The following is a 25,177-nucleotide window of genomic DNA, read 5'->3' on the forward strand; positions in this document are numbered from 1 at the left end:
GTCCCTCTGAGTCCCGATCGGTGATCCAATAAAGAATCTCTTCCTTCCTGAAGAAACCTGTGTCCATCTCTCTGTGCTTGGCTTCCGTCAGTTTCTCCGGTATCAATGCTAGTTGGACTGGGCTGCAGCAAGGAGGCTGTCCCGGCGATTGATTAAAGGCTCACTTTAGTGTTAGGAATACAAATATACATTCCTAATGGTATAGTACCATGGTCACCACGTAGGTCACCGGCCAGGGTGCAAGTGTTAAAAAAGGTTATCTTATATTTCAGCCCTCGCAGGGTCGGTCTCCTTTGTGCATCTCTGCCTCTTTCTCTGACATCATCAATGCTTATAATCTCAGCCAATACAATGCTTTCCCATAAGAATGCATTGGGAAGCTAGTGCGCATGCGTGGCAAAATGTCATGCTGCTCCAATCAGAAGTCTTCTGAGGCCATCTGGCTAAAATAGAGTTTTGCTCTGCTATTTTACAATAGTGCCTCTAGTGGCTGTCATACTGACAGTCACTAGAGACATGTTAACCCTGCAATGTAAATAAACACTGCTATTCCTTCATTGATATGAAGTGGTCTGGCTGCCTAATGTTCGTTTAATGGTAAGTTTTAATGTGTTTTTAGATTGTCCTGAAATCTATAAATGATAAGTTTATATTAAAAATAATTATATTTTCAAACCTAGCAAAACCTTCCGAAGCATGAACCTAGCGTATCTCGATAATACAGCAATGTTTATTTTTATTCCTATTATGTGCAAATTTAGCAAAGCCTAGTGAAGCATAACCCTAGCATGCCCCGATAACGCAGCAATGTTTATTTCTATTATGCGCAGATCTAGCAATACCTAACAAAGCATGATCCTAGCATGTCTCCATTACAAAGCAATGTTTATCTCTATTCTGCGCAAATCGTGCTACACCGCACACTGCATAGATCCAGCGTGACTAGATAACACGGCGAGGTTTATTCTTATTACTATGAACGACATGATATTCTTAGCAATGACTCTCGTTAACTTTACATACAAGTGTTTCTTGAATTACAATAAGTGTTCCTAGCATATTATCCTACTTTATAACAAAAAATGTGCAACCGTTTATCGCCACGACCTTGTATGCATTATTCCACCTGTGCCTGCTGTCGTAGCACCACAGGAATGTTTGTTAATCCTATTTGCAACAAAAATAAAGAATTTTAAAAATAATTATATTTTCAGCGGTAGAGTGTCCCTTTAATCATTTAACCTGGACAACATCGATACTCCCAGTATTCATTTACACACAACACTACCAGAAAAACAGGATTCAGCTTGTAAAGTGACAAAGCAGTTTGTGTACTCTGAAACTAAACAATGAGTGTTCGTAAACATATGTAGCTGAAGCCACATGCAATGAAGTTTAGTAATAATGACATAGGACTAATCAGAAAACATCACAATGGTTGGAAGCCTAGCACAGGTCAATACTGTAATACGCAATTAAAAGCAGTTTTGTCATCTGAAACTTCTTTTTCGTTTTTCTTTTTTGTCATCTAAGATCCTAGCAATTTTAGTGGTAATTAACACTTTAATATCTGAAACTCTCAGAAGAGAGATTAATATGTCCAAAGCAAGTTTACAAAAAATAATATGTATAAATAAAAGAATAGAATCATTCTGTTTTGGAAGCGTCCATCCGAGCTGGAAATACCATAAGGTTTTCCCAAGACTCTTTGCTTTCATGACAGAGGCCTTTTTGGTATTTTGCCATATGTTCATTCCAATTTAAGTGCACTCATACATAATATATATTTATTTGTTTTCATTCTCTTAAAATGGACAGATAGGGTTTCCTTCCTATACCACATACATAACATAAGATTGAAATCACTTGTAACTTAGGAGTATTAGTTTTTTTGTGATGCCCTTTCTTTTAAACGCATAATGGGAAAAAAAAAACCTATAATGTTACCATTATAGTGTTCCTGATGCTACTACTAATAGGTCCCCCCATCTTTGTTTACAGTGCTGAGGCTCCCTCAGCGCTGCTCATCTTTCTTCCCTAGGAGCTGTCCCGAAAAAGGCATGGCCTCCTCAGGTTGGGTCCAATCCAATGCTCCTCATGATTTAAGGCTTTCCTTGTTTTTTTTTTGTCAATCTTTCTTTTATTGAGGCATAAAATTGCAGGGATACAGAATGAAGAGACGGAGATGATACAGTACATGCATGAAGGGGTCATAACAGTTCAGTATATATCACCTCAGATAATCGTCTGCCTCTTTTTTATATATTAAGTAGAAGGATCAATGGCTGACACGTGACTGCATAACAACAAAATAGAGCAACAAAAACAATATAGATTTTCGTGTAACTAGTGGATACTTGAGAAGGATTAGTCAGGTATCAGGTAGTGAGTAGTTAAGCATTTATCCGAGTTGCTGCACGTTTGTATAATTAAGTAGAAATGTTTCGGGGTCATAGATCAGAAAAAAAAAACTAATAAAAAACCAAAACATGTTTTAGGCTTAGAACTATAGATAAACTGCAGAATATTTAGACCACTGGGCCCAAGGACCCAACAATAGAGCGAACAAGCTGGCATCGCCACCGCCGCTGGAGCAGGCAGACACACTGACAAATTTTAACAGTCGTAGAAAATCAGTGCACATGTTTAGTATTATTCAGAGTAAGCGACTGGTTGAGAGACGAACAGGCTTATATATTTTAACTTACTTATAGCTTAGTGGTATGCTTGTTAGCTTAGTGACAGGTAAGATTAGCCTATGCGAGAGTAGTCGCGTTTTAAGTAGCATATAGGCATGCAGCAAACCTTCTACAGGAGTGATATCAAATGGTGCCCAGTAGGATGTACTTTTGGAGATTGTGCAATATATGATAACATTGACATTTCTGTGTATGGTCATAACAGGCTGGACTGAGCATGCTAGGAACCTCTTCCAAGTGCATAGTAGCATAATGGTAGTCGGCTATACTGGCATAACCCGCTAGAAGATGCAAAGCAAGCCTACCCCAACCATCACTGGCATACAATTCAACTCTGTATTAGTGCTGCAGTTAGGCTTTAATATTAAGGTATTTATGCATAGGACTAGGTAAGCTAGGGTCTGTACTAGATCCTGCTCTACAGTAATGAATACATCAAGAATCAAAAACAAAACATACTAGCTATATAAACCATTGTGTCCCTATTAACCCAATCACTACTGGAGTTGCAGTTCAGGGTAAGCCCTTCAGCGTTTAGATTTGTAACATATATAGTAATGAAAGATAAGAGCTCAAGTCCAGGTTAGTGCTGTGCTAGGATATAAATAGCACATTAGCGTAGGGTGTCTGTGCAGTCCAGTTAGGCCCAAATAGGAATGGGGACCAGACCTGTAGCTTAAGTCCAGTTTCAGTTTCAGCCGACGCCAGTGCGTGGGAGCCCGCTGAGGCAGGCATGTGGCGTCGTGAGACAGGTGCAGAGATTGGCCTCCCTCCAGCCCCAGGTTCTGAGGAGAGCTTGCATCTCATTGCCACGGAGTCGGTTGCTCACGTTGGAGTCCGGATCCTTCCCATGTTGGGGATAGCTTGAGCTCCAGGTGTTTCTACGCCGCCTGCGGCGTCGGGGCTTCAGCTGCTGTGGGTGATGCCGGGAGATTGCCTCCCTATGTGCTCTCTGCCCAGGTGGGCCTTTGAATGTAGGTACTCTTGGAAGCTTGATAGTTGTGCCCAGAGGGGGCCCGCTCTTTTCCTGCCTCTCTCCGCTCAGCTCACCTCTCCAGTCCCGGGCCGGTTCCGCCGCGGTGTGAGCCTCCAATTTGGCCCAGAAGCGATCAAAGGCTGCGTCTATGCGCCGTGCTAGAGAATCTATCGTGCACCCCTGGGTCGTTGCCGACAGCGTGGACTTTTGTTGGGCCTGCGTTGCCGCCATCTTGCGTGTGGATGCTGCGGTCTGTGCTTGTGTCCCTTTGCCGGGTTACCGTTTGCTCGGGTCTGCTTGGTGGGCCAGTGGGGACCGGGATAACCCCCGCCGGTCCAAAGGGGGGGGGGGGGCAGCTTCAAGTGGAGGCTACACCGTCAGCCCTTGAACCGGGAGAGCGGCCGTCTCCCCTCGGCCCGAGCGCGGGTAGGCCGCAAGCCTTGAGTCGGGTAATTCAGCGGGAGGGACCCTTACATCGGGTATCCCCAGGTGCAGCGTCGTCCCGTGAGCAAGAAGATTGCAGGCTGTGGGTTGCAAGAGTGAGTGGACATGGATTAGTCCCCGTAAATTGAAGCTTGGCCCGGGAGCTCTGGCTGAGCACGTCCAGGCAGCATGGCAGTCAAGCTCCGCCCCCCAAGGCTTTCCTTGTTATGTGCTGTGGAAGAGCCTCTAGTAGCTGTTAGTATGACCGCCACTAGAAGAGGAGTTAACCCTGCAATGTAAATATTGCAGTTTATTTAAAAAAAAAAAAAAAAAAAAAATGCAATATGTTTTACATTACAGGGTTAAGGGGACAGGGACACTGCATCCGGACCAGACCATTTCATTGTAATGAAGTGGTCTTGGTGACTCTAGTGTTCCTTAAAGGATTAGTTTGCAAATGAAGAGAATATGAATTGTTCTCTGGACTTGACTGTTACTCTTTTAAAGACTGTGATTAATTGCAATATGCCTTGTTAACTTTTTGAAATTTCACCTTATAAGAGTTATTTTAAGTGATAAAATGTTTTATAATATGCCTTTTATACATTTTCCCTACTTTTCCATTGGAAAAACCAAACATTGATAAATAGATTCACAAAAGTTTCAGTGTACATTTCATATATATTTTGTGTCAAAATAATCAAACTGAAAATGTAGATATTTTTTTTCCCCTTAATTCAACCATTTAAGAATCACTTTAAATTTAAATTCACATATGCATATGGGAGAACACAGTTCAAAGGAAGACCCTGCACAATTGCAGGATGCTCCATAGAAGCGCTAGTAAAATATGAGGCCACTGGCATAAGTAATGACAAAGAATCTTAAGACCAGCATCAATGTGAACGGACAACCGAACAATAAGGACAACGCAGATTAAGAAAATACACAAATTACAGAAATTAATATTTTGTTACCAATTCACTGCATTTTACGGTTTAATCAATAAACACTATGGTGTCTGAATAATTTCATTGTTTAATAAATTGATGCTCATTCTCAACATTCAAGTCTATATAGTAAATGTTTTCAGACATACACCATGTGTAATATACATATAATATACTACATAAATGTGAAAATAAATTTTAAAAAAATCGAAATATATAAACAAGACTTACAGGTACATTTGTTCCCTCTATTTTTTGTTTTTTTTATATTTCTGAATCCTAAATAAAGACCAAAGCAAAAAAAAAAACCACACACAAAAAAAAAAAAACACACAAACAAAACAACCAGTTCTCCATTATAAAGAACTAATTTAACTGGCAGATTTATAAGGAGAGAGAAACACTAATGTGAGTATGTCACTTTCTCCACCACACCCTGGAATTTGTGTGGCATTAACAGTAGTACACAGACAGAAATCCATGCCCAAAAGGCATCTAGTCAACAGCAGACGGACTTACTACAAAACTAAACACACACATAGTACCTCATCATAGAGTAAAATGTGATACATTTGTATGTTTTGAATTTGTCTCGAAGTGATCATGGTGTTTGGAGTCTATATGTGCAGTATTTAAAGGGACACTGCAGAGCCCTAAGGCACTTTAGCTTGCAGAAAAGCTTAATGTGTAAAGAGTGTGTTTTTTTGTTTGTTTTTTAAATTTAGCAAAAAGTGCAGATTTAAACAGGCCCGGTTACTTTATTGTTTGGTTAGCTCAATGGAGCTAAACTCAAGAGGCAGCAACTGCTCAGAGCACCTGCCTTGCAAAGACTTCTCATTGAGCTACATTGGGCAGTCTGTGGTTGGACAGTGACAGAAAGCCTTGGCGGTATTAAAAGGGGAGGGCTTTCAAAGGCAGCAGAAAAGAGAAATGCATTTTTGCAAGCTGTTTTTAGTTATAAACTAAATGATAAAATGCATAATTAAATACATACATGTTTTCATTGGGGTATGTCTACTAAACAGTGATTTAGATTTACTTTGTATTTGGGCAGTGTAGTGTGCCTTTAAGTTTGAAATGCAGCACATACAGGGTTGTAACCTAATGTTGCCGGAGATGTAACTGGACATTTAGAGTGTCATTAGTCAACCAAGAACAACACTTTTGGGCTAGCTAATGTTGTTCAACCTCTACATATTTGAGGTCTGTTGTCAGCAATAGACCACCTGGTGGGAGTCCTCCTCTCAGCCAGTACTACTGGACTTCCCTTCCCCCTATAGTTCAGGAAGTGGTATCATTGGAGTAGGATCGAGCTGAGGGGAGGGAACTAGGCATTTGTGTATTCCTCTTTTTTTTTATCTTTAACCCCTTAAGGACACATGACATGTGTGACATGTCATGATTCCCTTTTATTCCAGAAGTTTGGTCCTTAAGGGGTTAAAAGGACACTCCAAATACAAAAATAAAGAAATTAACCCCGTCCGCTCGCTCACACACACACACACACTTTTTTAATTGAAGGTACAACTAAAACCAGTCTGAAAAAGCCGCAGATCTCTTGTCTGAAGCCTTTGCAAGCCCTCCCCATTTTAACCTCACGCAGACTTTCTGTGCATCTCAATGAGAAGTCTTTGCAAGACAAGTGCTCTGAGAAATTGCCTGTCTCTTGAGTTTAGCTCTACAGAGCGAAACAACCAGGAAGTAACAAAACCTACTCTCTGATTGACAGCCAGAGGAGTTGTAACAAGGTTTATTGATAAAAGTGCCAATTTCTATTGACATCTGATCTTTTTGTAAAATGAAAAAGACACACTTCACCTGAAGTGCTTTTGAGGGACTGGATTGCCCCTTTAAATGGGGGATACTATGCCAGTAAGGGTTACTATAAGCAAAAAGAGCATTTTATAAATAATAAATAAATAAAACAAACACAATTGCAAGTATTATAAACATTATTAAAGTACACATTACCAGCTGTTATACCCTAGATCTACCTAAAGTCACTGTAAATCACAAAACATATAGATGACAGGGTCTTCATAGTATGTATATTACACAAAAAAAGTAGCTGGAATTATGAAAAAGCATGCACTGCCATGCGATGATGAATTCAGAGACTGTATATGTCTCCAACACATAGTTCTTCAAACACTTCCTGTTAAGGAAACCACTAAGTGTGCTTGAGACAGGAGATAATGAAACGGCTTCTAGTGTTTTAAATTAAACCTTCTATGGGGAAGGAAGTGGACAGCATATTTTTCACACAGTATTGTGTTTGAATGTGCTGTATTCATATGCCAACACTTACCAGGTTCCAGTTTAATTATCTTTACAGCAGCCAATTCACCCGTTTGGAGATTCCTAGCCTGGAAATAAGAAGAGAAAATTAAATTAATATTACAGATATGGGAGCTGCTGACACACTACATAACGTAAAGAAACATGCACAAAATTGCCATTAGTCAGCCCAGGACGTTTGCTCCAGGCTGGCTAATGACGCCTCAATGACGATGCTGAAGGTGGATTTATACCAGCAGCAGCAAAGGAGTTAAACTCTGTGTGTGCAGCGTTTCATAGGGAAATGAAGTGCATACAGAGTCCAGGCACCATGACCACTTCAATTTACTGAAGTGGTCATGGTACCTAGTGTCTATTATGAAAGGGTTTAAACTTTCAAGTAATATGTAACCAATCAGGCATAAAAATTACTCGGAAATTAGAAACCTCGTAATATTTCAAAGCCTGCATGCAATGTAATTTCAGTACTGTGAAGGAAAAATAAAAAAAAAAAGATCAAAGTTACATTTAAATACATTAGAAACTCAGCTGAAATATGTATAGATATCTTTATTTTGAAGTTAGAACCGCAGTATACTTTAAAGACTGAATGCAAGTTCATTTAAAATAAATAAGATCAAAGTTAAGGGAACATCAAGTATCAAACCCTTCACATCTGAATGTAGTGGATTTGGTGAATACATCCTGTTCTTTTTGTTTGGCAATATAAAACATAGCCCTTTAATATAAACAGCAACATCTACAGAATGTGGTTCAGAGGCAGAGACACAGACCTGGAATGCACAAGACCACAGGTTCACGTCCCTTGTTGGGCTCTTTCGGGGGCGACCCCATTTCGCTGTCTGTATGTTGCGGTGATAACCGTGACAGTAGCCCCTCTTTAAGAAAGACCTCTGGGCATGACGTGAAAGCATGCGTGGGATAGGCATAAGGCTATCCTAACTATAAGATAAGGCCAGGGACTATTGAAAGTACTTAAAAAATTGGGCAGACTAGATGGGCCGAATGGTTCTTACCTGCCGTCACATTTTATGTTTCTATCTACATTTTCCCAAGAACACTCCAGGATAATCTGACGGAGCAAGTAGCAGCTGCACAGTGCACTCCATCCGGACCTGGCCATTTATCTTGGTCTCCTGCTCCGCACTGCCGCAATCACATTTGCGATGTCTGCTCTCCGGTCCGCCTGCACTACTACTCTATTGGTGTCCTGCTTGAGGACACTTCCTCAAGCAAGGAAAGCCTCCTCAGCGACACCGACACATTGGCTTCATTAGCCGTGTCTAGAGTGATGGCTAGGGGGTTTCCATAGCACCATGCACAATGATGCTATGAGTGGAGAGCAGAAGAACCTCCCGTGGAAGGTCTCTTCTGCTCTCCCTGTCTGGGTGTCTGCTCAGGAATTGAGAGACAGATGGGAGAAAAACTTGTTTAAATACATTTTCTCCCACTCCATACATACATTTCCTAGCAAAACTGCACACACAATGCCGAGATAGGATTCAAGGGAACACTATACGGCATTTCCTGAAGAGAAAACAGTCCCATTTTGCATTAGGCTGGGCCAAAATCATGAGATGTATCCACAGCTGGATCGGTGGGCTGAGTGTCATGGGAGTTGTGCTACTAGATTGCAGGTCATGCCAAAACTGCGAGTCTCCATTTGTCCTGTAACACTTAACATTTACAGCCCAAACTCCTTTCAGCCTTTAGTTTAGAGTCTATGTATAAAAATGGTGGACAATGTGCACAATGTACATTGAGAAAGTGAATTATAAAAATCACCCAGCACTTCCAGCGCAGTGACGACTAACTTGGAACACCAAAAGTTTGTGAACTAAATTTACCACAATGCTCTGCCAACCTTCAGGCTGGCTTAGCATTGTGGCAATCATAATCTATTATTTCCAGGGATATCAAAGTTAGCCACTAGGGATATGCAGCATTAGTCTAAAACCGTTATCCTCCTCCGAGCTGCCACCGTGATACCGTTCGAAGGATTAGAGGCGGATTAAGGAGGGGGGCAGAGAGGGGGGAAAGAGAAAACATGTCATTTTGCCTGCAAAATTAACATAGGCTGAGCCAGGAGCAGTAAGATTTGTGTAAGAGTGAGTGCAGTCAGTGGGAGTGAGGGTGAGTCTGGCTGCAGTTGAGGCTCCTGGCTGGCTGGAGAATTTTTTTGAGTGGTGTTTGATTTTGGAAGACAAGCCTAAGGGGAGCCTTGCTGAGGCAGAGGAGAAGGGGGAAGCCTGCTTCCAGTGACTGAGGGAAGAGGAAGAGGGGTAAATCTGTCCAGCATCAAGGTGAGAGGGAAGCAGAGGGAAGCAGAGGGTGCAGGGAGGGGAGGGGGGCTGGTTTTGTAAAGTGACTTGAACTAGTCTGGACAAAGCGTGATGGAGGATCCTGCTATCCCCCTTTGTTCCCTCTCCCCCCCTCCATATAGCTCACCTCTTAAAACAATGTAGTCCCCAATTTACCCACCTTGACCCTCCAGGTTGCCCAGAACATATGGGAACCAGTGGCAAGATTGTCTGGGACCTGATATTGCCCTTGATGAACAAAGAGTACCACTTGTATACAGACAATTTTTATACAAGTGTCCCTACTGTATGGTTTTGATACAGGAGCTTGCTGTACAATCAAAAAGAACTACGCATGTTTCCCAGGACAACTTGCACGCACCCGGCTACGAAGGGGAGAGACCTCAGCTCTGCGCCAAGAGAAGCTGTTGGCAGTTAATTACAGAGACAAGTAGGATGTGTACCTTTTTACCACCATCCACACTGAGAGGACTGTGGAGGTCTCTGTACGTGGCAGAGCTGAAAGCACAAGGAAGCCAGTGTGCATCAAGGCCTATAACCAGCATTTGGGTGGGGTTGATCTGGCAGATCAGCTGCTGCAGCCCTACCTAATTATACGCAAAACAAGGGCCTGGTACAAAAAGGTTGCAATTTACTTAATGCAGATTGCAACCCACAATGATTTTTTTGTTCAAAAAAAGCAAACCCCGGAATGAAATTGACTTTTTTTTACAGTTTCAGCTCCAGATCATTTCAGGGATTTTGTACTGAGATGCACCTGCTCCCCAGGTGGTGATGGGAGAGAGCATAGTTGGGGCTACACACTTTATTTGTAAAATCCCCCTTCCTGTGTCAAAGAAGAATCCCCCAAAAAGATGAAGAATCCCTCAAAAAGATGCAGAGTCTGTTCCAAGAGAGGGCAGAGAAAGGACACCATAAATTACTGTCCTGATTGCCCTGGATAGCCTGGACTCTGCATTGGGAACTGCTTCAAATAATACCACACACTGGTCCATTTTTTCTTTTTTTCCCATTTGCTTTTAAAATTTTTGTTACGTTTACTTTTCAAAACCTCAGTGTGTCTACAGTTCAAATATATGCACTTTCATTGCAATAAATACAACTGGGGTACGTGGTAGGCCCCAAACTAAAGATAGGCCAATCAGAAGAAATACTATCAATTTCAACTTAAATTACAAGTCCTACAATTGTAACTGAACCTTAACCAACAAAAGGCTCTCCTAAATCACAGTCAAAAAGCAATGTGTAAAAAGAAAAAAAATGAAAAAAAACCACCACACATTCTCAAATTTTTTTACTAAAAAACACAAAACACTCCATTTACAATACCTTGGTGCGTCAACTTTTCAAATATATGCACGTTCATGGGAAGAAAATAAATTGGTATATGTAAAAAGGCCCCCAAAAAGAAGATATGTCAAATTTGAAAAACACGTTAGAAGTTTGGCATTGCACATACAACCCAACAAACCTATGCATATGTGGTATCACTGTACTCAGAAGATGTTGCTGAACACATATTGGGGTGCTCTTTGGCAGTAATACATAACAGGAGCTGAGAATCCATGCCTAAAGTAAAATGTGTGTAAAAAAAAAAAAAATAACACAAAAATGACTACCCAAAAGTTTGACAAAGACTGGTGGTAGAATTAGTGCATGGAACGTGTTAAAATACCACCATTGGAAATACCATAGGGCAGTGCTCCCCAACCTTTTTATCGCCGCGGACCGGTAAACATTTGATAATTTTTCCGTGGCCCGCTTGTTTTGATTTAATAAGACAAAAAAAAAAAAACAGTCACATATATTAAAAAAACACGCAGACACATACATAGTCAGAAAATCACAAACACAGTCACATAAAGACATAGACTCAAAATTGTGTGTATGTGTGTGTGAGCGGTGCAGTGTGTATGTGAGGGTGGCAGTGTGTGTGAGAGTTGCAGTGTGTGTGTGTTTGGGGCGATGTGTGTATGGGGGGCAGTGTTTGCGGGGCAGTGTGTGTAGTGTGTGTATGGGGCAGTGTTTGGGGGCAGTGTGTGTAGTGTGTGTATGGGGCAGTGTTTGTGGGGCAGTGTGTGTAGTGTGTGTATGGGGGCAGTGTTTGCAGTGTGTGTATGGGGCAGTGTTTGGGGGCAGTGTGTGTATGGGTGCAGTGTGTGTAGTGTGTGTATGGGGGCAGTGTTTGGGGGCAGTGTGTGTAGTGTGTGTATGGGGGAGTGTTTGTGGGGCAGTGTGTGTAGTGTGTGTATGGGGCAGTGTTTGTGGGGCAGTGTGTGTAGTGTGTGTATGGGGGCAGTGTTTGCGGGGCAGTGTGTGTATGGGGCAGTGTTTGTGGGGCAGTGTGTGTAGTGTGTGTATGGGGCAGTGTTTGTGGGGCTGGGTGTGTAGTGTGTGTATGAGGGCAGTGTGTGTAGTGTGTGTATGGGGGCAGTGTGTGTAGTGTGTGTATGGGGCAGTGTTTGTGGGGCTGTGTGTGTATGGGGCAGTGTTTGTGGGGCAGTGTGTGTAGTGTGTGTATGGGGCAGCGTTTGTGGGGCTGTGTGTGTAGTGTGTGTATGGGGCAGTGTTTGTGGGGCTGTGTGTGTAGTGTGTGTATGGGGCAGTGTTTGTGGGGCAGTGTGTGTAGTGTGTGTATGGGGCAGTGTTTGGGGGCAGTGTGTGTAGTGTGTGTATGGGGGCTGTGTGTGTAGTGTGTGTATGGGGCAGTGTTTGGGGGCAGTGTGTGTAGTGTGTGTATGGGGGCAGTGTGTGTAGTGTGTGTATGGGGCAGTGTTTGTGGGGCTGTGTGTGTAGTGTGTGTATGGGGCAGTGTTTGTGGGGCTGTGTGTGTAGTGTGTGTATGGGGCAGTGTTTGTGGGGCAGTGTGTGTATGGCTGTGTGTGTAGTGTGTGTATGGGGCAGTGTGTGTAGTGTGTTTGTGGGGCAGTGTGTGTAGGGCTGTGTGTGTAGTGTGTGTATGGGGGCAGTGTGTGTATGGGGGCAGTGTGTGTATGGGGGCAGTGTGTGTATGGGGGCAGTGTGTGTATGGGGGCAGTGTGTGTATGGGGGCAGTGTGTGTATGGGGAGTAAGGAGGGTAGGGAGGCTTTTTTTAATTTATTTAATTAAAAATAATATATTGATGTCCCCCCTCCCTTCTTACCTTTACTGGGAGGAGGGGGGACATTTCTTAGTCCCTGGTGGTCCGGTGGGGATTCCCTGGTGGTCCCAGTGGTGGTGAGATGAACTCTAGCCCAGTTACAGGGCTAGAGTTCACTCTCGCGAGATTTGGAGCGTTGCCGTGGTTACCGCGGCAACGCTCCAAATCTCGCGAGAGGAGGACCCGGAGGAGCTGCAGGTAAGAGCTCCCGGGTCCTCTCTCACTCCCTCCCCTGCCGGCTGTCAGCAATGTGCCTGCAGACCGGGGAGGGAGATCTCTGATCTCCCCTCCGGTCCGCAGGCACATTGCAGGGCTGGCACTTGGGCAATGCCAGCCCTGCATTAGCCGGCAGGCTCGCACACCCCTGGGCGGCCCGGTACCGTTTGATCCACGGACCGGTACCGGTCCGCGGCCCGGGGGTTGGGGAACACTGCCATAGGGTGTCTACCTTTCAAAAATATATGGTTTGATGGGGGTAAACTACATTGGCTGGCTTCAAAAATGTCCCAAATAGAACATGGGTGCAAATTTGATCACATAGGAAAGGTTTTTACACCTGGCTGACTCCGCCTCCATGGCTGAGATCTGAGCCAATCCAGTGCTTTCCCATATGAAAGCATTAGGGAGTTATTGTGCATCAGTATCTCCTCATAGAGATGCATTGAATGAATGCATCTCTATGGGGAGCGTTAAGCGCCTCCATACAGAGCATTGACTAGGAAGCACCTCTATTGGCCGTCTGTGTGACTGCCACTAGAAGTATTCGTAGGTAGCAATGTTAAGACTGCCTTTTCCTTAAAAAGGCGGTGTTTACCGTGTTCATTCTGCAGGGACATGCTGTCAAATAAAAAACAATGACAATGCCTTTATTTCAAGGCAAATGGTTACATAGGGTTCCTAGTTTCTGCAATATTCACATGTTAATCTAACATGTCAGGCTATATTTAACTCATTCTTTTTAAAATCTAATTCGGGCATATCCCATTTTAGCATTGCTATATGGGCACACCAAGGGTTTCTAGGTGTTTAGTTCAAATGTCATATGTCTTCTGTAGAATGCGAACAACTACACTATACCTTCCAGAAACACAAGTCCACACACACACCTTAGATTATTCTTTTTTGATTATTCTTTTTTTAATTTTCATTAAAAAAAAAAATTAATTAAAAAAATAAATAAACTGTAAACAAAATAAATCAATAACTATTGTAAGATTAAAAAAAACAACAACAAAACAATTTGAACATTTGTTATTCCAATTCCAGCTTCCTTGCTGCAATAAACGCACTGTGTTTTTAATTAATGCAGTAAAACCAGTCTGTGGACTTGACAGACCGAAGGAGTGGAATGCGCATTCAAGTATTCTACCTTTTCCAGGGCAGCAGAAAAAACACCCAAATTCCAGTTAATCCCTCTAGAATACAAAGACCTAATATTCAACCAACACCTACATCGCTATCACACACATGGATTAGTATACTATGCTACACTAACTATCATTCCAAAACTAACCACTACTGCAGAAATGATAGAAGTTTAATGTGAACATCTCCCACAATGCAGCGAGTGGAATTCACAGATAGCAAGGCAGGCTCATACCTGTCTGATCAGACATACTGAGCACCAACATGAACACACCTTACCTGTCAATTTTACTCTACTTTTATAACTTTATTTTAAGCAAAATGCAAATATATCAAGGCAAAATAACAAAGTGAGATCTACCTAGTTCTATAGTGATGCCAGTCCTTTCAATTACTCCCCTTAATGAACATACCTTTAAGCACCTTTGTGCAGTCTGGGGGTCCTTTTGTCAGGCATACAGGGATATATAAGAACACTGCCGATACTCTATTGACAATTATTTATATAGCGCCAACATATTCCGCAGCGCTGGACAATAGCAACACAGGACAATATTTAATTCTTAAAAAAAAAATAAAAAAATACATGTTTGACATACAGGAACAGTAGGTGAAGAGGCAATCTAAAGACCGCTGACACCAACTCCTACTAATATCAGGCAGCATTGGATCATGTATAGCCAATAGATGCCCTTGCGTCCAATGAGAATTCCTCATTGTATCCTCTCACTAATATATACACACACCTTTAGCTATACATAGATCTATATGTACACACTGAAAAAGCAATGCATACATACACTCAGACGTACAAGGCATCCTTTTTGTTCGGAGGTCTGCACTGACCCTCCAGTTTCATTTCCAACTGCAGGGCCCTGGGATCAATTAAAACATGCCACCCAATAGTCCTGCTTTAAGTGGAACAGTCCTGATTTTAGAATTATGTCCGGCACCTGGGGACACGAGGGAACAGTCCCTGGGAAACATAGTGCAAGCACATTATTAGACGCGCTCACACTGTGCAGAGAGCGCTTCAACAGATCCCTGCATGTTCCGGTCGGTAGGGGACAGTGAGACAGGATGTCAGACCCACTCATTACAGGCATAATGAGTTACTGGCAACACACACTCATCGCCCGCCTCTGTCCTGATTGCAATCCTCCCAGTGTTGGGAGGTAGGCTTGACATGTCTCCAAATCTCTAATACAGAGCCCACCTTAGGCCACTTTTACATAATTATGGCCCCTTCTGATTCGTTTGCAAACTTCAGACCCCACAAGATCCTTTAGCATGCCTCACTTGGTATTTACATACCGTGTGATTATTGGCAGAAAAGGTATCCAAGAGGCACCACACCATTTTCATGGTCAGTGGTGAGAATAAAGATCACTTTAATCTATTACCAGTGGTGGTAGGACAGCGGTCTTGAACTTGCATAGAGTATTCGAAAACAAGTCACACACAGATATAGACATTATAAAAATAGAAACCTGAACCTTTAATGGCAATAGGCATTCAATAGAAAATATTAGTTACCTGTAAACTGACCTGTTTCCCTGTACAGATAAAGCTTCCTGTTTTGGGAAACTATATTGAAGTGAACTGTAACTTACTTAAAAGGGGAATTCAGGTCTTAGTGTAATGGTTTTGGTACATAGATTCTGTACCTTTGGCCCGGCAATGTAAAACATTGCCATTTCTGAACACTTCCTACTTAAGACCTTCCATTTTCAAAGGTCTTCACGTCTGGTGTCACCACACACCATGACGACAGCGAACGCTGTAAAATATATATATCAAGGAGTCCAAATAATAAAATAAAAAACAAGAAGGGGGGGGGGGGGGGGGGGGGTGGGAGAGAGGAAAAAAAAAACATTTATTTTTAAGTTAGTGTTTAATAATAGCAGTGAACCAGTATTCCCTCCAAATAGGTTTTCGTTATGCACCGGTATAGCAACGGAAAATGAGATCAGTGGGCTCTGATAACTTAGAATTGTAAATGTTTTATTTGTGATTTTTTTTTTTTTGAGTATAAGACAGTGAGGAGGGAGAAGCACAGAGTCATGGCTTGTCCACATGGTTTTTCAACCAATAATGTGTCAGCTGTTCCACAGTCACATCTCCAGTACAACAAATATTTACTCCACAAACACAAAACTCTTTAAAAATGAATTAATAAGGGACAGAGAGCTAATAGCATCAGCTAAATCCATCTCTGGTATCTTTACTGCCAGGGCGAAGGGTCACAAATGACAGAACAATTGCTCTAGGACAGATGTGCAGGGATACATACAGGGATATAACGTCTAATTAGTGGGGTAATAGCTGCTTGATCCAAGGAGACATCTGACTGCTATTTTGGGGTCAAGAAGGACATTTTTCCTAGTTTGTGGCAAAATTGGAAGCGCTTCAGACTGTTTTTTTTTTTGCCTTCTTTTGGATCAACAGCAAAATCATATGTGAGGAAGGCTGAACTTGATGGACGCAAGTCTCTTTTCAGCTATGTAACTATGTAACTGTAATAAACATAAAAAAGGAGATGCATTTGGAAGGTAGATAAAAAATATGAACTAAGACTCAGTCAGTCAGCCATATCCTAGCATTATATAAGAGAAATATTATATTTTCCCATAGAGATGCATTGATTCAATGCATCTCTATGAGTAGATGCTGATTGGCAAAGCTGGCATTTGGTCCCGCCCTTCCCCTCCTCCTGTGAGAAAGCATTGAATTGGCTGAGATCATCCATTCTGATGATATCAGCCAAGGAGGGGGATCGGGTGCGGGGCTAAAGCTTGCGCATCCGCATATCAAAGAAAGGAACGCCTACTTACCTTTTAAATGGAATAAGCCAACTTAATGATGCTTTTAACACTATAGGGTCAGAAATATAGGTTTGTATTTCTGAACCTATAGTGTTGCTTTAAGGTAGATTTTTTTTATATATATGTATGTTGGGAGGTGTATAATTTACGCAATACATTTCTGCAGATAAAGCTTGCAAAACTTAACTGTTCCTTCAACTTCTGTTTCCAAAGGAATTTGAAATGCAGTTGCAAGTACCATGATATCTGCATGTGCAATATATATAGTGTCAGCGCTTAATGATTCTGTCCCTATGAGTTAGCCTCAGGGATACCATAAAAACAATTTTATACAATAAAAGAACCTGATATATAGTCCAAAGTCTTGTATAAGCTTAAAAATAAACCGATAAAAATAAATAATAGTCACAAAGGGGAATAGGCAAACTCTGTGTCCATATCAGTGTTGAGCTCCGTGGTAAACTGGTTGTACCTTGGGAATTAAAGAAACAAAAAATAGTGTAACACTGTATGTAAAATGTACCACATTTTTATTCTGTAAGAGTTTCTGATTTGGGGGGGTTTATGCATAAGGGCACTATTTTTTGTTTCCCAAGGTACAACCAGTTTACCACTGAGCTCAACACTGATATGGACACAGAGTTTGCCTACTCCCCTTTGCGACTATTATTAACCCCTTCAGGACCGGCCTGTTTTTGCGATGTTTGTACGTTAAGGACCAGAGCAGTTTTAACACTTTTGTGGTGTTTGTGTTTAGCTGTAATTTTCCGCTCTCTCATTTACGGTTCCCATACAAGTTACCGTATTTATCGGCGTATAACACGCACTTTTTTCCCCTGAAAATAGGGGGGAAATCGTGGGTGCGTGTTATACGCCGTTATCCCATAATTACTTACCTGTCCTGAAGCGTGGGCCGGCTTCACAGCGCGCACCGCGGTACAGGAACTTTAATTTCAGGTTCCGGTTTCCGGCGGGACTGAAAGGAAGTGTGCACAATAGTGTGCACACTTCCTTTCAGTCCCGCCGGAAACCGGAACCTTAAATTAAAGTTCCTGTACCGCGGTGCACGCTGTGAAACCGGCCCACGCTTCAGGACAGGTAAGTAATTATGGGAGGGGAGGAAAGTACACTATGGGAGGAGAGGGGAGGGGAGGGGGAGGAAAGTACACTATGGGAGGGGAGGGGGAGGAAAGTACACTATGGGAGGGGAGGGGGAGGAAAGTACACTATGGGAGGGGAGGGGGAGGAAAGTACACTATGGGAGGGGAGGGGGAGGAAAGTACACTATGGGAGGGGAGGGGGAGGAAAGTACACTATGGGAGGGGAGGGGGGGGAAATACTATGGGAGGGGAGGGGGGGAAATACTATGGGAGGGGGGGGGAGAATACTATGGGAGGGGAGGGGGGGAAAATACTATGGGAGGGGGGGGGGGGAGAATACTATGGGAGGGGAGGGGGGGGAGAATACTATGGGAGGGGAGGGGGGGAGAATACTATGGGAGGGGAGGGGGGGAGAATACTATGGGAGGGGAGAGGGGAGAATACTATGGGAGGGGAGGGGGGGGGAGAATACTATGGGAGGGGAGGGGGGGAGAATACTATGGGAGGGGAGGGGGGGAGAATACTATGGGAGGGGAGGGGGGGAGAATACTATGGGAGGAGGGGGGGAATACTATGGGAGGAGGGGGGAATACTATGGGAGGGGGGAGAATACTATGGAAAGGGGGGAGAATACTATGGAAAGGGGGGAGAATACTATGGGATGAGGAGGGAATACTATGGGATGAGGGGGGGGAATACTATGGGATGAGGGGGGAAATTTCCTGGAATTTCTTTCTAAAAATGAGGTGCGTGTTATACGCCTGTGCGTGTTATACGCCGATAAATACGGTATATATTGGTTTTTTCAGGACAAAAGGGGCTTTCTTTACATACCATTATTTGTATTATGTCCAATATTGTATTTAAAAAAAATAATAAAATATGGTGAAAAATTAAAAAAAAAAAACATGTTTTTGGACTTTTACTTGAAAAATCTTTTACTTATCTACAAAAGCTAATGAAAAAAACTGCTAAATAGATTCAAAATTTTGTCCCGAGTTTAAAAACACCCAGTGTTTACATGCTTTATTGCTTTTTTTTGCAAGTTATAGGCCTTTAAATACAAGTAGGAAATTGCTGTTTCAATATATATATATTTTAAATGTATCAATAGTGACCTTGTAACACCGTTATCTGTCATAAATCCCCGAAACACACCTAACATGTACATATTTTTTTTAAAGTAGACAACCCAGGGTATTCAAAATTGGGTATGTCCAGTTTTTTTTAGTAGCCACTTAGTCACAAACACTGGCCAAAGTTAGCATTTATATTTGTTTGTGTGTTAAAAATGCAAGAAACGCTAACTTTGGCCGGTGTTTGTGACTAAGTGGCTACTAAAAAAGGCTGAACATACCCCATTTGCAATACCTTGGGTTGTATTCTTTTGCAAATGGTATGCCATCATGGGGCTAATTCTCATTCCTTGGCTACCATACGCTCTCAAAGGCAACCTAACCAATCTGACAAATTTCAATAAAAAAAAAAAAAGTAAAATCAAGCCTTATATTTGACCCTGTAACTTTCACAAACACTATAAAACCTCTACATGTGGGGTACTGTTATACTCAGGAGACTTCGCTGAACACAAATATTAGTGTATCAGAACAGTAAAATGTATCACAGCAATAATATCCTCAGTGAAAGTGCTGTTTGTGTGTGAAAAATGCAAAAAAATTCACTTTCACTGACAATATCATCGCTGTGATATGTTTTACTGTTTTGAAACACTAATATTTGTGTTCAGCGAAGTCTCCCGAGTAAAACAGTACCCCCATGTACAGGTTTTAGGGTGTCATAGAAAGTTACAGGGTTAAACACAGTGCTAGCAAATTAAATTATCTGGACTTTCGGCCTGGGTTGGCAGGCAGGTCCCTCAAATTGCAATCATTAAAATTACTTAATTAGGTAAAAATATTACATAAATACACATGTAGAATTTTAATATATATACATATTTATATATTTGACGTCTACGTGTATATTTATGAAATTATTTATGTAATTATGTATATGGACATATGTATATTTCGTATTGTTTTTATTTATTTATTTATACATAGATATATATCATTACATTCTAAGTATATTTTGATATAAATATATATATATATATATATATATATATCAAAATACTGTTAGAATAAAATTGCATATATAAATATTTTTTTATAATTATTAAAAATTATTTTTATTTTTTGTTATTTATTTTTATTAACATATTATTTGTATTTTATAATAATATATATACCATATATATAGCAATTATATATATTGTATATATTCGTGTGTAATTTAAATATAAGTGTATTTTTATATTAATATACGTATATATAAATATAAAAATACACTTAATATGACATTATATATATGATACATATACATATATTATATATAGATATAATACATGTATATATATATATATACACATATTATTTATTTATTTTTACACTGATTTTACACTGTTTTTTTTTTACTTTATTTTTTGGATTTTTCACTTGCAGGGAGACTGCCTGTCAGCACAGACAGTCCCCCTGCAGGCAGATACACAGACACCTATTGCGGTCATGTGATCGAGTGATCACATGGCCGTGGGGTCCTGATCTGCCGAGGGGGGACTGCCCGGGCAGACAGGCAGTCCCCCTGGACCGGGTGGAGCACTGATCGCCGCCGTGGGACCGACGGCGATCAGGTAAGTAGCCCCAGACCGTTATGACGGTTCAGGACCGTCAGCGGTCCAAACGCACGGTCCTGAAGGGGTTAATTTAATTTTTCCATCTGTTTATTTTTAAGCTTATACAAGACTTTGGACTATACATCAGGTTCTTTTATTGTATAAAATTGTTTTTATGGTATCCCTGAGATTAACTCATAGGGACAGATTCATTAAGCGCTGATACTATATATATATTGCACATTCAATTCTGAGAATTTGGGAAGTTCTTACTGTGTCTTAGCTGCTAGTTTAATTATATGTTTGAGGTATCACAAGACTGTGTATATTAGTGATATGGTTTGAAATATATATTCTAATTAGTATTATTTTTTTGCGCTCTCTTTTTTACAGTCTTTTTTTGCATGCCCAGTAACGACGGTGGAGCTTACCCGGAAATCAAAGCAACTACTAGAGACACCACTATATATGCCTATGCATTCCACACAAAAAAATATTAGAATGTATGTCACGCACATCTCAAGATTGCATCATCAGTGCTACATCTATAAGTTTGGAATGCGCAGCCACTTCCTTGTTCCTGATGAAAGAGCAGCATCAAGAAGAATGATTCTCTGAGGGCAATTCAAGATTTGGAGGAAAACAAAACAAATTCAATTTCTTTATCTTCTGACATTAAAAAAATACAATTTTATTTTTACATTATACATAGGTCTTTAAGCCATACTGCATGAGTTGAAGTCTTGCAGTAATGGAGGGCATTGAACTTTTCATAATTAAACTTCTGCTGAGGAATCATATATCTGTGAAACACCCTGGCTAAGCATTCGAGGACAGGGGTATTTCCCTCTGGGTGGAATCTCAGCTGCTCGTGGATAAGCGCAAAGGAACAAAGCGGAGAGAATATCACCGTAAAGCAATGTTGCTTGTAAGTGCCCAGCCAAGTGACATGAAACAGAGTCACTTCAAACTAAGAACTCCATTTTGAAAACTCAATCAGCAAAGGAAGAGAAACCCCCAACAACTGGGCAGTTCAGATATTAACATTTGATAAAGACACAACTCTGCTGATGACATACTTTTGATTCATTGTTATTTTCATGGAATGTATTCCACCAGTATTTCATGTACACATAGTTTTTAATATTTAGGGTGATAGAATTTGGTTGGTAAACTATGCAGTTGTATACACCATTTGTTTGGCTCTAGCCGACCCCTCTCCACCTCCTTCCTTTGCCACTCCTAGTTGTGTCTCATCTCCATCACTGATCCTTAGAGTGCAATCCACAAATCCACAAATACTGACTTCATTTTCTGTAAGCACTTCCCACCCACCCGCTTCTCCAGATTCCTACTAAATTTATAGCATGTTCCTTCAGCTGTCTGAGGTCTTACCCAATGACACCTTTATTCCTTTTAGATTTTACCAGTAGTTTCAACTCTCTGTTAATTTCCTCAGGTCATCACTTCCAAATTCCCCCTGCTACCTCTTGTCTCAAATTCCCATTATATCCTCTAGATCAGGGGTAGGCAACCTATGGCACTAGTGCCCTTCACGGCACTCGAGGTGTCTTTGCACGGCACTCAAGGCTGCTAGAGCCAAACGCACTCTGACCTATCACGAGTCCCAATAAAGCTTCAGATATCTGCTAATACGAAAAGGTGGTGAAGGACAATCCTCAATTTATGCATTGCAGCACATAGAGGAAGTGATCTTAGATCACTTCCTCCTAGCACTTGTGAATGGGAATCCACACTGTAGTAGAGCAGCCCTCGACAGCTATCGCAGCTCCTGTCCTTGACCTGTACCTGGCCAGCCTGGTTCCCACTGGAACCCAGGGAACCCACCCACACTGCTAGATATACACAGAAATGCAGAATAACCCTCCCCTCATACAAATAAAATGAACAGCCCACACACGCACACACAACACACAATCCCCACAAACGCAACACCACTAACAATCCACATACATGCACACAATCCCACATGCAATACCCCAAACAGCCCCCACACACTACCAAACACATAATGTGACATATCCACCCACACACAATTCCACAAGCAGCCCTCATACACAGCCCACATTCATATGTATCATACACGATACCATAAACTACTAATGAACATATACAATATAATAGCTCATATATGCACAAATACAATGATACAAAGCAATTATAGTAAAAATAACACGCAGAATACGGCAGCATACACACCTCAATTTAAAAAAATGGGATCAGCACGCTACGGGACATCACAATCCTATATCGGCACAGTGCTGCTAAAAGGTTGCCTACCCCTGCTCTAGATTGTAAACTCACGGGCAGTCTGTCTAAGAACTTCGTATATAAAAAAAAGCTTCAATGGCTAATCCTTAGCTCACGGGCAGGGCCTTCGTTACAATATGCACAGACCAATACAAAAGGTATGTTCTACCCTAATTGCACAGGGCTGCGAAATATGTTTGTGCTTTATAAATGCCGAATAAATAAATCTCTAAAAAAAAAAAAAAAAAGTACGCCAATTTTAGAAGCCACTAAAAACTACACATAATTATGTAGTTAAATAGGATGGGACTTTACTGTTGCAAGAAGCAGAACTGGAAATCAGTCACAATGCAGATTTCGTATAAAGTGAACCATTTCATATAAAATATTACTTGCAGCATGCAGAACAGTACATAATATATCAAAACTGAAAACATAGCAGATATGGAGTATTTTCCCAAATCAGCTATTTTAGCCTATAAAATGGAATACACTTAAACCACTTTACACTTTAGGAATAAAACGTTGCTGATAAACGGGTCACGTTCCTTTCATGTCTTGAGGTTTTCTAAACGGACAGGTGTTTCCAATGCAGTTTCAGAAGGCAGAGAGAGGGCTTCTCTGCGAAGTTTGTTTTCTTAGAAGTCTTGAGGGGGGAGGGACAACGACAATTTTGGCACATTGTGTATAATACAGACAGCAGCGTTGTCTGTAATGCCTTCCAGTCTAAAGACTTTTTTATGTAGAGAAAGCGCTACCAGGATCCTTTATTCAAAGTGACACTCGAGATGCATAACCTACTTTGCAGAGTCCATCATCTCTCAACACAAAAAGAATTGAAAGAATGGCCTTACTAGCCTTACAATCACAACGCTTTTAGCTATAGTTGTTGATATTGCAAACTTTTTCTCGCAAATCCAGTATAACATAGCGTTTACATTCTCTGCGTGCTCAATGTCAGATGCTCTAATTAGACACAAGGAAGTTCCCTCCCAAAATGATCTTCCCAGCCTGGGATCCTGTATAAATCTTCAGGTGACCTGTGAATTTTGACCTTAGCCTTCAGATTTCATTGTTTGAGGCTCAATACTGGGTGTTTCCTGAATAACCGTAATCACTACAAACCTGTAGCAGGCTCAGTAACAAGCATTTTCCCCTTTATTCTGTTTACACGCAGTTCAGAGAGTGGTCCCTCCAATTAGCATTAAAGGGACACTATAGTCACCTGAACAACTTTAGCTTAATGAAGCAGTTTTGGAGTATAGAACATGCCCCTGCAGCCTCACTGCTCAATCCTCTGCCATTTAGGAGTTAAATCCCTTTGTTTATGAACCCTAGTCACACCTCCCTGCATGTGACTTGCATAGCCTTCCATAAACACTTCCTGTAAAGAGAGCCCTATTTAGGCTTTCTTTATTGCAAGTTCTGTTTAATTAAGATTTTCTTATCCCCTGTGATGTAAATAGCTAGCTAGACCCTGCAAGAGCCTCCTGTATGTGATTAAAGTTCAATTTAGAGATTGAGATACAATTATTTAAGGTAAATTACATCTGTTTGAAAGTGAAACCAGTTTTTTTTTCATGCAGGCTGTGTCAATCATAGCCAGGGGAGGTGTGGCTAGGGCTGCATAAACAGAAACAAAGTGATTTAACTCCTAAATGACAGTGAATTGAGCAGTGAAATTGCAGGGGAATGATCTATACACTAAAACTGCTTTATTTAGCTAAAGTAATTTAGGTGACTATAGTGTTCCTTTAAAATCGTTACTCTAAAGCGAAGCAACATAAGAATTGAAGTTTATTTGACATGACTATGAAGCAAGGACCTGGTGTGCCAGTATGAAATGCTGCTACAGTCTAGATATAATTTTAATAAATCAGCCAGCCAGAAACTTTGTTTCCGAGCAGATTGTTTTGCGTGCTGCTTCTGTACAACAAATTAAGCACTGCCTTTTCTCAAGTGTAAAAAGCCAAGCCACGGATCACGACTTGCTGATAGAGGCACTAAAAATATGTGTAAATTGACAGCAGCCTAGCAATGGTTGTTATAGGTTTACACAGCAGTTCCTCTCGCTCCGGATGTTACGGTCTACATCTCCCCTGATCCTTTGCTAGTGTTATGGCATTAAGAGCATC

General features: G+C 41.3%; 1 protein-coding gene across 1 annotated transcript in view; it reads right to left on the minus strand.

Annotated features, from left to right (window-relative positions):
- The window catches only part of MAP4K5 (mitogen-activated protein kinase kinase kinase kinase 5), a 146,912-nt gene that overhangs the window by 72,678 nt on the left and 49,057 nt on the right, over positions 1–25,177 (minus strand). Inside the window, exon 2 of the mRNA XM_063438987.1 lies at positions 7,357–7,414. Within this exon, the coding sequence (XP_063295057.1) occupies positions 7,357–7,414 (58 nt within the window). The remainder of the gene's footprint in view (positions 1–7,356; positions 7,415–25,177) is intronic.

The sequence above is a fragment of the Pelobates fuscus genome, chromosome 13, assembly GCF_036172605.1.
Source record: "Pelobates fuscus isolate aPelFus1 chromosome 13, aPelFus1.pri, whole genome shotgun sequence".
Taxonomy (NCBI): Eukaryota; Metazoa; Chordata; class Amphibia; order Anura; family Pelobatidae; genus Pelobates; species Pelobates fuscus.